The sequence below is a fragment of the Eurypyga helias genome, unplaced genomic scaffold, assembly GCF_000690775.1.
Source record: "Eurypyga helias isolate BGI_N326 unplaced genomic scaffold, ASM69077v1 scaffold18167, whole genome shotgun sequence".
Taxonomy (NCBI): Eukaryota; Metazoa; Chordata; class Aves; order Eurypygiformes; family Eurypygidae; genus Eurypyga; species Eurypyga helias.
This window is the reverse complement of record NW_010263976.1, coordinates 29996-45469: the sequence shown is the minus strand read 5'-3', so window position 1 is coordinate 45469 and position 15474 is coordinate 29996. Positions and strand designations below refer to the sequence as shown.

General features: G+C 44.5%; 1 protein-coding gene across 1 annotated transcript in view; it reads right to left on the bottom strand.

Annotated features, from left to right (window-relative positions):
• Positions 1 to 705: 705 nt before the first annotated feature.
• LOC104513032 (alpha-2-macroglobulin-like protein 1) overlaps positions 706 to 15474 on the bottom strand; it is a 30638-nt gene continuing 15869 nt past the window's right edge. The window contains exons 18-37 of the mRNA XM_010156252.1: positions 14748 to 14853; positions 14107 to 14215; positions 13785 to 14010; positions 13463 to 13589; positions 13201 to 13322; positions 12986 to 13037; positions 12668 to 12751; positions 11918 to 12094; positions 11264 to 11345; positions 11035 to 11170; positions 9590 to 9685; positions 8659 to 8812; positions 6391 to 6575; positions 5779 to 5997; positions 4448 to 4569; positions 3516 to 3606; positions 2744 to 2812; positions 2390 to 2492; positions 1156 to 1197; positions 706 to 731 (exon numbers count right to left, since the gene is read on the bottom strand). Of these exons, the coding sequence (XP_010154554.1) occupies positions 706 to 731; positions 1156 to 1197; positions 2390 to 2492; positions 2744 to 2812; positions 3516 to 3606; positions 4448 to 4569; positions 5779 to 5997; positions 6391 to 6575; positions 8659 to 8812; positions 9590 to 9685; positions 11035 to 11170; positions 11264 to 11345; positions 11918 to 12094; positions 12668 to 12751; positions 12986 to 13037; positions 13201 to 13322; positions 13463 to 13589; positions 13785 to 14010; positions 14107 to 14215; positions 14748 to 14853 (2328 nt within the window). The remainder of the gene's footprint in view (positions 732 to 1155; positions 1198 to 2389; positions 2493 to 2743; positions 2813 to 3515; positions 3607 to 4447; positions 4570 to 5778; positions 5998 to 6390; positions 6576 to 8658; positions 8813 to 9589; positions 9686 to 11034; positions 11171 to 11263; positions 11346 to 11917; positions 12095 to 12667; positions 12752 to 12985; positions 13038 to 13200; positions 13323 to 13462; positions 13590 to 13784; positions 14011 to 14106; positions 14216 to 14747; positions 14854 to 15474) is intronic.

Below are 15474 nucleotides of genomic sequence, written 5' to 3'. Positions count from 1 at the left end.
ACTGGGATCTGAAACTGAGATCTGCAGGATGACGCCCATGCTGAGTTTCCAAAAATACTCCTGCTTGACATAAGAAATGGAAACAAAAAAGAGACCACACAACATGTAATGAATTTGGAGGGAATGTTATTTTGGTCTCATGGCCTCCCTTCATAAGGCACTGTTTGTTATATGCTCCTTTTCTGTCTGGGAGAACTGGTGAAGTTGTTCTCTTTTAGCCTCTCCTTGCTTGTTCCTACTCTTCAGTTGTGGCAGAAGGATGATTCACAGGGCCATGTAGTGAATCACATCATGGTTAAAAAATGCCTTTTTTTGTTTGGAGTTTGGTTGCAGACAAATTGTTTTGTTAGCCCAACTGAGAAGGTAGCCCAGAGATGGGACTTGGGGAGGAGAGGAAGACTTAATCCTCTATGATCACCAAAGCAAAATATGTAGCCTAAGTGATGTTTTTCTCTTTTTCAGGCATTAAAATCCGTGCAGACATCATCAACTGTTAAGTCACCGCCTTCTTTCCAGGTTCCACATACTTTATTTCACTTGATCCCAAACTACTTCATATCAAGCCAAGTTTCACATGGAAACTTAGGGCATAGACCAAAGGAAATAGGGTGCATTCAACACAGCAGGGAAGAGGAGAGACAGAGCAATGAAGTTTTCCTTACGGAAGCAGAAAACTCAGGTTACTGGTTGCAGAGTCAGGGAGTTCTAGTAGGAATACTTCTTTGACACATCTGTGGAAAGAGCAAGAAAAGGCAAAGTGCCTTATAAAGTTTTAGAAAGACATCTAAGGACTAAGAGATCTTAGGGCATGGGTAGCCACATCTTTTTGTCATTGGCATAGGCATATCCCATTGCATTCAGATTTGGGGTGCTGTGAGGACTTCACATGAGAGGAATGTATGGAAATGGAATAAAAGTCGATCCTTTTAACCTTCCATAGTATGCTCAAGCCTTGGTCTGCACTGAAATTATACCTGGACTAGAAACTGTGCCCACAACTAGCACAGTAGATCCCAATTCAACCTGCAGTCCAAGCAGGCTCTACAGTACATGATGGAGTTAAATACAGAGCAGAAGTAGGCTGCTTTCCTTGCTTACCACCAACCCCCTACTCTGTTTCAGCTGTTCCCACCTTGGAATTCTGTTAACAGTTACCTGAACTGCAAGGGAAAGCATATTCTCTTGCTGTGCGGTCATCTGTAGAAACAAAAAAGAAAGGTTGGTGAGCTGCAGAATTGCATGCTAGGGTAATGCCAAGCTTCTTTCTCTTTAACACAACCATCCCACTACCTTAATTATGTAACCTCAGGTGGTGAATGCTGGAACAGAAGAATGTCTACAGTGGGTCAGGCCAACAGTCTGTCTCACCAAAATGTCTCCCCTAGAGCTGTAAAATAACCTCTTATTCACTGTAATACCTTCTAATGAAAGGACATTTTTGTAAACAGACAACCTTTCAGTAGGGTGTCCTGATAACCTCGTGGTTTTACTGATAATTAGTATTTTCAAGTCAGATGACTATTTTTAAATTGTATGTACTAAGCACAAAAATTCTTGTACAGGATGGAATAGCAAAGAGAAAGCATATTAGGTGACAATATTTAGCTCTGTAAAGGCTGGATTAAGAAGCCTCCCCCTTTCCTTAACATGCTATGGAAAGAAAAAAAATCGAATTTAGTATACCATGTGTAGGCCTATGGTGGGTGCTGCTTTCTAAATCTCCAGTGGCAGTTTTTCCATTTTGTTCTGAAATTATTATAATTTATTTTTAATAGTTCTTAATATTCCATCTGCTGTCTTGGCTCATACTGAGCCTGACATAATCAGAGACTTAGAATGTCTCCAAGATCTCTCTCCTGTATGCTGATAGTTAAGTTAGAACTTTAAAGTATAAGAAATTATTTTCATGTTATCCTCTGAGAGAGGGCAGCACCCAGTGGATGGTAGGATCATTACACTATACATTGAAAACAGAACTAAATTCTGCCCTCTAATGGGTCAGTGTGGCAGTATGTAATGCTGTTTTTAAATAAATGCCTCAGTATTTTCAAGAGAGATAAGAAGCCAGGAGAGACATGGTATATTGACACAGATGCTTTCTTTCCACAGACAGGTAGTTTGAAGCTAGAGGAAGTCAAAAAACACAGTCGTTTTGAACACATATACACCACAACATAATTAGAGTGCCAGGCAGTCCCATCTCAAGAACAGAAAAGCAAGTGATTCTGCTACTTGAATGTAGAAGTTTTGTACAGAGCAAACCCAAGCTTGGAGTTGCAGAAGGAAGTGCATTGGAATCAGGGAGATAAGGGGATAAGGGACATGGACAGAACTCTCTCTGTGTAGGGGGTATAATAGCTACTCTTTGCCTATGGCAGTAAAATCTCACCAGGTTTATAATAGTCATAGACATGCACAGCTGCTGCTTTCAGGTTCTGCACTTCAATATCTTGTTCCACTGAGATGCTAAGCTTCAGAGAAGTCTTACCTAACTGGAGAGAAGGAATGAAGTGAGCAGAAATGCACTGACCATCTCAAGGTCATCTACATACCAACTTTATTCCTTCTGCATCAGAGATTTTTTTTCTCATCTTTCCAGGTTCTTCCACCTTCTTCTTCTTTTGCCAAAATTTCAGTCTGCTTTACCAACCTAGATATTTGTATTTCTGATCTCAAAGTCCCAATGCAAAGTACTGCTGTTGCTACTACTTGAATGGGCAGCTCCTTGTCATCTTCCTCTTACCTCTTCCAAGTAGATTATGACTTTGTCTGGTTTTATCTCTGTCTTTTTCACCAGGGGTATCTTCTCCAGCTGTATAGGAAGACAAGAGATGAGCTTGGTTAGCACCAGCTCATTGGCCTTCTCCGTTGCCTCACACCAAGTTTGGTATTTGTCACTGAACCACTGCTGACTAAAGCACCTAGCCTGGTCAAGGGAAGACCTGCATTCCCCAACTATAACAGCACTGACATTTGTTGGGAGCTCACCGAGCATCAGAAAAGACTTTTTTTTCAGATTTGGAACAAGTGTCCTTGAGCTGCATTCTTATTTTCAGCACTTGTAAGAAAGGGAAAGATGGTTAGTAGGAGATTACGATGGATCTTCATGACTATCATCTCCTGAAACACTGAGGCATGTCATTGAACAATGCTATGGGATTCAATACTGCTTTATAGAATATATCTACCAATGGCACTGGCAACAGCAAAGGGTCTCAGTGCACCTCAGATGGTCGTAACTAGGTGCTTTACAGCTCTTTTCTAACCTCTTGCCACATACGTGATCCCCACTACTGAAAAAGAAGAACTGCACAACCAGTTCTGCAAGTGGAAAGTTGCTTCATGAAACAGTCCTCTGTATCTGTACTTGCCTAGTTTAGTTAACTCGGAGTCAGATAACCTCACAGTAGCTACCATTCCCCAGCATTTCTTAGAGGTCTGGATATTTCTGGCTGAGCTACATCTGAAAAATATATTTTCTTATCTTCAGCAAAGGCCAGACAAAAAGGTCTTACCTCTTTCACAGAGCTCTTCACAGGAATGAACCCTGACAGCATCTCCACCTCCACCAGGGCCATGTTACTGGTCTCACGGTCCCCTACATAACTGAAAAAAAAGCAGGAGAGAAGCACACTAGATGTGGAAGGTATTACAACATTTTTGGGAGATACTAATGGACACTTCCAAACTCTGGCCCATTCTACAGTGACGTGAAAGCTCAGCAGCTTGTCTAGATGATGGGAGAAAGTACAACATTTTTGGGAGATACTAATGAACACTTCCAAACTCTGGCCCACTCTACAGTGACGTGAAAGCTCAGCAACTAGTCTAGATGATGGGAGAAAAGGGAAAAAATTCCCTCCCCATCCCATCTACTATGGAAGACAGGTTGTGTAGCAAATGTGTTACGATTAATGTAAGATTAATGCCCTCTACAACAGGTGGAAGTTTTTTGTTACAGATTGAGGGCAGCGATGCTGGCATTGTTCTCTTTCACGACAGTAGGGCATGGAGAATATGAACCAGGACAGTGGTCCTAGACAGATGCAGGCAAGTCAAGTGTGGATAGGGACTGGATTTTCTGCTGTCTGCTTCCAGCAGAGGTTCACACTGCAGGAGAATGGAGGGCTGGTTCAGCCCAGGCTGCCGAGCGTTCCCCCGGGGAGGACCTCTGGCTCTTGGGAATACTGCCTAGTGCTCTGAGGGCGGCTGAGCTGCTCCATGCTGACTGAGATAGTTGCTGTGGTTCTGCAAGCCACTGCCAGTGCCTTCCCGTGCTTCCCCGACCTTAATTCTCAGTTCATGAGCATTTTGAGGTCTATGAAGAAGACAACAGTGTACACCTGTGTATTTGTCCCCATAAAGAAGAGGGTTTTATGGGGTTATGGTCATGCTACTTGGCCCCGACGTCTTTCCACTGAAGAAAGACCCTCAAGGGATCTCATACCTGACAGACACATGGATGTCAAGCTGTTTCCTGATGCCATCACATTCTCTTGGTACTGTTTCCACATCCAGGACAAAAATCTCTTCTGTTTTTGGTGGCGGGATGTTATAGTACAATGTGGTCTGGTGGGGGAGAAAACATCTCTGTGAAGTGTCCCAGAGCTTCCCTGTATGAGTCAAAGGCCTGGCTGTGCTCCCAGCTTTCAACAAAGTGGTAACCAGTGGCTAACACAGTTGGCCCCAGCTGTGCTTCCTGTTAAGACATTGAGTTTAGCACATAGCATCAGATACATCCACCAAATGTAACCCTCAGCAAGGGGCCCAGTTATCTGTGATCCAAGACCTCAGTACAGAATTGTCTCAGTCTTTCTGAAAAGAAGAAAAGAAACTGCCCAGAAGGAGAAAGAAGTGTAACTGTCAAGTGTTTACATGATAATATTAGTTCTGGGTCTCAAGAGGTAAAATACTGACAAAACAAATACAAAAACCTCAAGAAAGAAGAAAGAGCAGAGAATCAGAAGAGGACAACTCAGTAAGAGGGATGATCACACTCCTAAGAGCAGCACAGGCCAATCTTCCTCCACCTGCCTGGTGACTGACTGACTGTCCAGCAGCTGGTCATTACATGTCTTATGTTTCCTGACTATATGTCAAGTGTAGCCAAGTAGTATGAGCCCTAGCTACATCCTACATCAATTAGCAATAAATAATTGTTGTGTTCTCTTGTCTATACACTGATTATAGATCCTATATGAACAAGAGATGGCTGAACAGAAGGGAGGGATGTTTTTGCACCAGGTGACTTGATCCTGCAGTTTTTTGCTGCATGAATGGCTCATAAGCAGACAACTACTAAAGCTGCCAGAAAAATAAGATGTATTCTCCTGATGGAGAAGTTGTATTGGTGTACTGGGATGGGAAGACCGTAGTCCTACATCACTCCCCATCTCTTCATGTGATAACAATCCAGAGAGCAGTGTGTCAGGAGATATAGAGTGCTCAGCTCCTGAAGCAGTGTTCCAGCAACATATGTTTGATATAGAAGCAAATACTGTCTGTATCTCATCACTCTTGACTTCAGATCTACTGACTTCTTAACATTTACATGTCTCTGTAGCATGGAACAGCAAAGCTGAGATATTTCTGAGAAGATACCATAGATGGTTGCAATAAAACCATGACAGCAGAATATACCTGACCTCCTTTGACATGATTCTGCCTAGAAAGCCAAATCCTACTCAGAATATGAGGCTATAGTGCCTGCTTAGAACCAAACCTCACTTGAAAAGTCAGTAGCAAAACCTGGCAACTCTGTTCCTGATACATACTCACCTGTACATAGACACAGCCACTGCCCATCACCTGCACTGTGTACACCCCTGGGACTTCAAGGAGAGATGCCTGATGCAGGACCAACTTGTTGTTTCTGTGCACGTGGAACTTCAGTGGAGAAGAAGCCTCTTTGCCTTTCACTGTCACCTTTACATCTCGCATCTCCTGGGGAATCAGGGCTGCATACTGAGCCAAGGCCTGCAGGCTAACAACTGTGTCCTGGAGGTAGAGAGAGACACTTTGCTATGGAGCAATGCAGTACAAGGTTTGGCACACTAACTCAGACACTGCAGGGAGAACCGCACACCTCATGGCCCTGTTTCACACTCTTACACAAGTGGGGTCTATGCCACTAAGTGCACAGGCAGCAGGATGACACCTGTTACCTGAAAGGGTGGCTTCTGAGCCCTGGTGTTAGCAGTCCCAGGCCCTGGGTAACCCCAATTACACCACAGAGAAAAAGTTTCCCCATGTCATTCCCATTCCCAAGTAGGGCTCATGTATGCCTGTCTGCAAAGGATGGATCTAGTGTCACATGCATATGAGAGACGTGCATGTCACTCCAGGCACAGTATCTCATTCCATCCCCTGTGACTTTCCCCGGTTTGTTACCTGTGTGGAAGCAAATCCACCAAAGGCACTTCTTTGTCCACTGAGCCAGTGCACGAGCTTGCTCACTGAGGCTTCATTGAGTGCCGAGTCTGATTTGGAGACATGAGCCAGGAGGATGTAGGCTACTGTCTCAATCATAGAAGACGAAGATTGTTCTCTGTTGGAATGTGATGTCAGGAGTCCTGCTGATGGAGGGAAAAGCATGTGGAAGAGAAGAACAGTAGACCCCTGTGAACATCAGCTTTTCCTGCCCTGATGTGTCTTGAGGACTGACATTTCCCTGTACATCATCAGAAATGCCCATGCCTGTTGGGGAACCTCAGGGTGCAGAAGCCAATCTGTCCTGTTGTTTTTGTACTCGGAAGGGCCAGCGATCTATGATAGGCTCCATTTCTTCCTTTGAAAACACAGAGAGATCCAGGCCCTAAATCCTCAATCAGTTCCTCCAGGAAACAGTTCCTCTAGAAACTGATTGACTCTGAACAGAGGATTTTTGTTTACAGTACAGTCCTAGTCTTATTCAGCTCTGTGTATATTCAAAGCTATGTCCTCAGGATGCAGCATTTTTCTGTTTCTGCGTTTACCTAGGCTAGTCTAACAGGGCTCCCTGTGCTGAAAAGCTCTATGACTCTTTTCCAGTCAGTTGTATCTATTGTACAAGAGTTGGTCACTTTTTGATGGAGAATTGCTGGCAGGCTACCGGAGGAGCAAGACTACCCAGCCTACCTTGTTGGCATCCTCACTATACAGTGAGGATACATAGGCTAGGACAATTTAAGCTACAGTTGGGCTCCCAGCTACGGTCCAAGCTCACAGGCACTGAGTGCATCTGAGTCTTGTTGAATGTTTTATTGTAGTGATAGTAGGGGGATAACCAAAATTCAGCCATGAATTTAGCTTAATTGTAGCCATGTAGACATTTTCGGTGATGGTACAAATGTGAAAACCTCAAATGCTTTAAAATTCAAAGTCAGTTTTCAGAATAAACCTTCACTTTTGAAATAAGAATCACAAAATCACTCAGGGACTCTATGGATTGGTATTACTTAATTATGTTTACCAGAAAGGAAGGTTTTTGCATGAGGGATTTGTGGTTTCTTACCTCCGAAGTGACATAAGCAGACAGTTTTTTTCATGAAGTGGTAGAAAGTGTCTTGGAGAGGTTACAGATGACCTACAGATTAGCCTTGATTCTTTAAAAATCACCAAAATCCTGTCTGAGATCCAACTGTAATCCTGAATCCATTTCAACATGCTGAACAGCTCCTGTCCCTCACTTGTAACTCCATTGCTCTTGCCAAGTCATTGCTAACTATTATTAGTGGAAGCAAGAGCCGAAGAAATTATCACTTGACCCATAGGCAGTTTGCAGTGCTCTGTGCCCTAGGGCCTTAAGGGGACAGTTTCTGAAATGCTTGGTAAGTTAGAAGCATTGACTGACTGGACTTCGATGAGGATGTGCTCCCGTCACTTGTTCCTTATGAAAAGTGTTGCACTCAGTGTGTGCAAGTCTACTCCTTCCGGTTCACCCACTAGCCATCCTGTGAAGCCAGCTGGGCAGCTTGAGCAGCTATGCAGTGCACTGCACTGGTAGCTGATCAGGCTGAAAAATCCTCTCTCCTTTTTTTCTTCTGTGTTATTTTTCAGTCCCAAATGTGGTTCCCCCTGACACCAGATGAACAGAGGTGGAGAACAACTTACTTAAGCCAAAACAGGCAATACTGTTACCAACTGTTTAACCATAGGCTTAGGTGCTTTGAAACCCCCACCTGGCATCTTCATTCAGGATAAAAGTCCATTTTTTTCCAAGTTAAAGAGGCAAATGGAAGAACCAAGCTCAGCAGCAAAACAAAGAAGACGCACCCACCCAAGCGCCCTGAGCAGCAATGGGAAAGCAATCCAAAGGTTTGAACTCAGCAAGTAAATGCCCTGACCAGCAGCTGAGTAGACATCGTGAGTCAAGTGTCCTCTGCAAAATCTCTTGTATGAATTGCTGAAGAATGATGGGAGCACCACAACTCAGGTGAGTGCTTTGAACACACAAATTAAGCATGGATCACCTCGGCTGCTTTTGATTAGAAATTGTTTCCTAGGTCTGAGAAAACTAGAGACTTTCACAGTGTCAATAAATTACCATTTTCTGACAGAAAAGCCAATCTGAGAATAGTTAAATTTCCCAAATGACTACAATCAAATCCTACAGATATCAGACCTTAAACACAGTCACTACCCCCACGACCCAAAATCTTCTAAACAGCAACAACCTACCAGTTTCCCTCTCAAGCATATCCAGGAGCTCCTCTCTCATCTCCACGTCCTTGGTCAGTGTGAAGACATAAGCCATCAAGGCCTTGACATACAGGCTCATCTTATCGAGTGTTACATTCTTAAGACAACGTAAGGCATTATCCAGCATGGTGTCCTGAGAAAGGAATTCAAACCCAGCAAATTTCCTCTGGCCACTTTTTTGTTGTGAAAATCTATCCCCAACCCTCAAGTATCCCAGCTATATCCTCAATGTATTTCAGTGATAGAATAAATTTCAGGGCTGTGAAATGTGAAGTAGAGCGGAGAAAGCATCACTTGCTGTGGATTGAAAATAGGGATGTGACTGGGCAGATCACTGGGCCATGGTATTGTTAATATACTGGAGAATCCAGCAGTAGGAAGTGTCTGGTAACACACTGTCTCAGAACTGTCAGACCTGCATGCTGTGGGTTTCAGCTCCTGAGGGGTCTGATGTTGTTTTCAGAACTGTAACAGTAATGCTGGAATATCAGCCCCCCTCGGCTCAAACAGTTGGCACTCAACTTGAAGATCATTGCTTTTATTTCAGGTCTGAAGGAGGTGAGGTTGCATACCTGAAAGGTGGTCTTTTTTCTCCCCTCTGTCTATACTGATCAGCTTAATGAAAACTATTGCCTCACCCTGCAAGCCCTGTGCCATTTTCAGAGACAATTGTTTCTGCTGAGATCAGTTGGGAATGGCAGATGGTCTGCTTTGCTGAAAATCAGGACATTTATATTAAGAACTCCTTGCCCAAGTTAAAAAATTCCTACTGAGATTGTTGTGTACAAAGGTGGGGCATGACAGAACCTTTCACCAACTCAGGCTGGGTACTCCCTGCAATGAGAGACCTGGGGAGGAATGAAGGATGCAGCATGTTCCCAAACCCTGCAAGAGATTGGATGTGACTTACTGTCTTTTCCAGATGAAGCTCCACCAGTGTAGCAGTGACATAGGCTGTTAATGAGATCGTATCTTCCACACCACCCTGCAAATCACACAGACAGACACCCGAAGGAGGCAAAACCAACCACGGAGAGAGTACAGTAGCATGTCTCTGGGCATTCTTGGAGCTGTGGGGACTGAAGGAAAGCACTCCAGACCCACTGAGTATCATGAGAGTACGGTGTTGAGGGCAGCCCGAGAGCCATAATGTGCATACAGTCTAGGTGTGCCTTCTCATAGAAAAGTGCGAAGCAAACTGTTTAGCTATTTATTTTATTAAATACGCAACAGTAGGACATGTGAACAAAGTTTTTATGATGCAGGATTTGCATACAAGAAGCAATGCAAGTTTACCTACGATTCAGCTGACTGTGAGAAGCTACAGTTTAATATGGGTAAACAGGCTTCCAGGAGCCTCTTTTCCCATCAGAGGACATTGATTCTTGGGGAAGTTCTGCTTGCATCCTCAGACATGAGGCAAGACTACATCTAAAATAAGGGGGTAAATTTGGGCTGACACACTGAGAAGCATCGTTTACTCTGAATAGCAGAAACTTGGGAGTATAAGGGGGACTGGGGAGAGAGGGGTAGAGTCCAAAATGTTCTGTTCAAATGGAAAGCCCAGGATGAGAAATGAATGAAAGTCAGACGAGGATGAACAGGCTACATGTACCCTCTGGTTTTATTTTTTTACTGCATCCAAATTTAAAAAAAATAAAAATGTGTAAACATTTGCTTTGCTTAAAATAGCAGCCTGTTTTCTTTCATAAATGTGCCTTGTATTTAATATGTGCAATTTTGCAATCTGAACAGTCAGGAAAATTCTTAGCCTTTACAAAGACAATGAACCCAAGTATTGCCATACTGCATGCACACTGGTACCTGAGCGCTAGGGCACGTTCACCAAGAGTTTGGTGCATTTCCAGCTACACTGCAGGCATCATTTTGGGGATGCCAGGCTCCAGGAGAAGTCACAGTTGGTGAGACAACTGTGTCTTCAGATAATCCCTTATCAGAGCACGTAGATGCTCTAATATAGATATGTGGCCTCTCTGGAGAGTACTGTGCATCATAAGGCATAAGAAGAGGGAGCATCCAATCAGGGTGTTCTAGACAAGCACTCCAATATAAAATTATTTATTCCCTGTGTCCTTGAAGTGCCTTGGCACAATTAGCCATGGTGCCTTTTAGCTAGAGTTAAAATGAAGAAAACCTAGCAGAGATTAAAATCTCACACAGAGGAAATGCCTGCTGCTTTACGCCACACTTTTTCATTCTGATCTGGAAAGCTGCCTTGGCTGTGCTAGGCTATAGGGACATTGTTTTGTGCTACTATGCACAGTGGAAGAGTCTGGGAAGCAGCCCTGTGCCCCATACCCTGTTCCTCCCACTCCCATGTCGGGCAGCCGTACCTTCCCCTACACTCTGGAAGCAGCCACTGGGCAGCTGGTGCTTCTGCAGCCAGAGCAGAGCGCTATGCACATGATCCTTATGGATGTAAATGTGAGAGCTGGCTTGGCCAAAGGACCTGGCTACAAAAGCTGTCAGCCTGCAGAGCATGAAGAAATCCCATGTCACAGCCAGGAACTGAACCAGCAAGGACAATAGGTTTGGGGTGACAGTACTAACTCTGGTCACTCACCATGTGTTGCCCTCGTTGTCAGCTTTCCCAAAGGCACTGTAAGAGCCATCATCATGTTTGTAGAGCAGCTGACGCTGGTAACCTGTGAAGACAAGTGCCAGGACATGATTCTCAGCGTGATGGCCTGCAGCATCTCAAACTGTATACTTGCTGTGGGAAGAAGGCTTCACAGAAAGAGACTTCACCAGGTCCTACAGTCAGAGACATTGAGGCAAACCTACCAACCCACAATCTCCCGTGCATCCTGCAACAGCAGCATGACAAGAAACTCTATCCCCAGATGCCACTCTTTATTCCAGTTAATAGCAGCTGATGGCACTGTTTCCATAAGGGACTTCTGTCTGCCTTGGACTGATACGGGAACAAACCACAAACATCACAAAATGATGGAAATCATTAATTACCCACATCCTTCTCAAAAAAAAAAAAAAGGGCTTCATAGCTCAATAACAGGCAGAGACAGAAGTCCTGCTTCTTCAGAAACATGCTTTTCATTCCATGAGACATTTCCCTTATTCTCTGTGATACCTTCCATTGCCATTGCTCTGGCAGTGGTCTCACTCCTGCCCTGCACCTCCCCACCAGACTAGTGCTCCACACCCTTGATTTATAGCACCTTCCTTTTGAAGCAGCAGGAGGAAGGACAATGTTTACCTGTTCTCAGGAATTTCAGTGCTTTATCTTCAATTTCTGGGTCCAGTTGTTTAGTCTTATTCAAGTACTGGAGTATGAAGATGTTTGGTGCAAACTGAACCATGTTCTGTTCACCACAGCCGAAGGGCATCTCTAGCAGCTGGTCTAAATTTTGAAGTGCTGGGCCCATGATGTCCCCTTAAGTTTGAGGTAAAGTAACAGGACAAAGGAAAAGCACAAAAATTCAGCAGTATGAAACAAAGGGACTGCTGCCTTCTCTAAACTCTACTGGTATCTTGGAAAAGAGCCAGCCCCTCACTGAACGGAGTTACCCTTCCCGGATTAGTCCAGCACAGAGGATCGTGTGGTTCTGGGAAGAGGGAGGGAACGCAAAGCTTGAAAGGATCTGAAGAAAGGTGAAGAAAGCTGTCATTCTTGAAGAGATATAAAGGAGGGAAAAGAATTGTAGAGGCAAACTAGGTGGAAATCTGCAGGGATGGTTTTGGTTTGCTTAAGGTGAATGGCAGTGACAGACATCAGAGGAGGTTCCCCATTTTGTGTCTTCTCCTCCAGCCCCTTGGGGATCACCCAGGATCATTCCTTATGAGAGGAATAAATATTGAAAGAGATTACCTGATCTACATTTCTGAGGCCACCATCACATGTCTTACAGTTTATCACACGAGGAACTGAGCTGATGCATCATTAAGGCCAAAACATTGTGCAAGCTCTTCCCACTGAGGACCCAAGAGCAGGGGAAGTCTTTCTCACCAATCACAGAGAAAGTGGCTCGGCCAGATCCTTCCAGCACTTCTGCAGGCAGCATCAGGGAGAACTCTTCAGAGACAGTGTTATCTGAGGAAGGTAGAACCCAGAAATTTACCCCTTGGAAGAAGTATCACACATAAGGAAACAAGCCAGGTAGAAGACAGACATGGACAAACGATATTGGATGTTCTCCCAGGCAGGGATGGTGCCACCAGGGCTTGGTCTCTGACACATGCCCCCCACCTCTGGGTAATTGCAGAAGCCCTGCCCCTTGCATCCTTCTGTCATGATCAGTAGCAGTCAGGGATTTTTGTCCCATACCTGCAGCACAGAGAAAGGCATTTTGGGTCTTCTCTTGAAGGACACCTCCTGGCTGTAGATGGAGAAAGACTAATTCAGATAAGGAAGGCAGGAAAGGAAGTTGTCATGCCTCAGCAGGCCTGTCTGCTTCCAAGAAGCAGGGGCTAAACTTCCTCTTAGCATCTTCTTAACTGCCTCAGGGCATGTCCCACTGTCCTCAGGTGTTCTCCACTTACCTTCACAAGCAGAGGTTTTATCACTGTGTCTCTCTCTCCTTGCAAAGGTGTCACAGCAATCCTGTTAGCACACAGACTGTGTGAATCTTCTGCCACGCTGCTCACGGTGACATTCACTTTGCCTGCAGGGAGCACAGAGGCACAGTGCTGAGCACTTGCAGCAGACAGCTGTACGTACAGGCATCTGGACCAGATGTGCAGAGTCAAGCAAACCCGACCCCTCCTCCAGCTAGCTACCACACATCTCTCTGCTCATTCTCACCCAGGCTCGTGGCTGTCACGTTCCACTCAAAGGTTTTTGCTTCGTTTGAGCAGAGGCAGATGGTGAACCGGCAGCCTGGACAGGCATCCACCTTTAGTTCTGGGGTCTCTGTGAGGGTGGTGCGCACCTGAGTGTGGTGGGGTGTACAAGCATACATTGACAGAGTGTTAGCACCAGGTGGCACACCATGGAGCAAGCACCATGAAGTGAGAAGCTGTGCTTTGAGGCCCAGATGCCAGCATCTAGCTCCTGAGCTGCTCATAGCTTGCCTTTGGGCTCAAGTTTTCACTCTGACAGAGGTGTGTAACCAGGCAACACTCACCTGGATACAGTCTTTGAGGTAGTTGAAGACAGTGGCTTTTAGGCTGAAGGTCTCTCCTTGGATCACAGAGTATGGCAGTGACAGATCTACAAAGAAAGGCTGGAAGACCCTAAGAGAGGTCAGAGGAGAGAATCCAAAGCCCGTATCGGCAACACAGAAGGTGTTGGCGTTCCATTCCGTAATGGTATCAGGTACGGCAACTTGGAGAGACGCCTGCCCCTCATCCCTGCAGCAGAAAGAGAGAGAGAGGAGAACTTGCTCATAAACAGTCAGAAATCTCCCAGCATCTCTCTGGGGAAAACAGGTAAGGGCTGTTACCAACCCGACAGAGATCAGATCCCAGATCCAGGTCTCTGGGAAAAGTGTCCGTGGTTTTGGCTTCTTCGTGTTATCCGGGCGAGGAGCAGAATCACCATGGACCACATGATTTTCTGCAGAAAAACAAGTGATACCTCATAAAACAGCATATGTAGCTACAGGTGTAATTAGTTCTTCATTCACAGGCAATCTAACACAAACCATAAATGCTTTGTGACACAAGAGTGGACAGGGTTGGCTTTTCAGTGAGAATCTGACAGTGTCTCTATCTTTGGGGAACACAGCTTTAGGGAGACAGAGCTGGATGAAGTTTAGCCCGAAGCTCAGTCTGACAGATCCAGCAAGTTTGGTCTTGAGACGGCATGCTCAAATGGAGTTGCAGTCTTTTAAATAATCTGTGAAAGTACTGGTGGAGACCAGAACACATTTTCGGTGGAGTGCATAACACAGGGACAATAGGGCACAGAAATTTGAGCTTTTATCTGCAATTTATAAACCAGGTCCATTGAACTGGACACAAGTTTTGCTCCTTGCATTCACAAACAAGAAACACAGCATAATGGAAGTCAGCCCTCTCAGCTGCAGGCTGGCCAGAACTGGGAGAGAAAAGCCCCTTCAGTCAAGGAAGACATGTCCATTCCTTACCAACAACATTGTTTTTTCCAGAATACATCTTTTTCTTAAAGTCTGGTCGTATACAGGAAACTGGTTTCTTGATTCTAGTATTGGTTAATATTTTCATGCTCAATTTCTAGGAAAACAGTGAAGAGAGTAAATCAATGACAAATAAAAGGGAACAAGAAATGTTGAAAATATCTCACAATAGCAGGTAACGTAAGAGGGGTGGTGGTAGCTGAAACACTTTAAAATGCTGCTTGTTTATATATATATATGCATAGACTTACAGGCTCAGACTATGGACAATGCATGAGGATAGGAAACCAGCTTCTGGGGAATACTGGGGCCAATTATTACTTCTCATGAAAGTAAATTTTAGCAAGAGCTGTCCTTCATATGCCTAACCTTAACAATAAGCCAACCACCATATATCCCATAAAAAAACTTAAGAGAAAAAATTTCTAAGATTTAAATCTTTGCACAGTTTTAGAATTGAAAGATCTGACTGGCTGTTCACAAACAATTGTTCTTACACAAGTTAGTATCAATCATGGATTAGAAAACTGATGGAGAACTCAGTCACAACTTAGTGTGCATTCTTCTTTTATCCGAATGAAACTCAGACTCTCAGGGCCTGTGCTTCACAAGGTGGAAAGACTGGATTGAATGCACCCTCATGTGCATGGATGAGAAGATACCATTGCACATGCATTTGATCCTGTGAGCAATCCTTGCTTTGATTTAATGGTCTGCA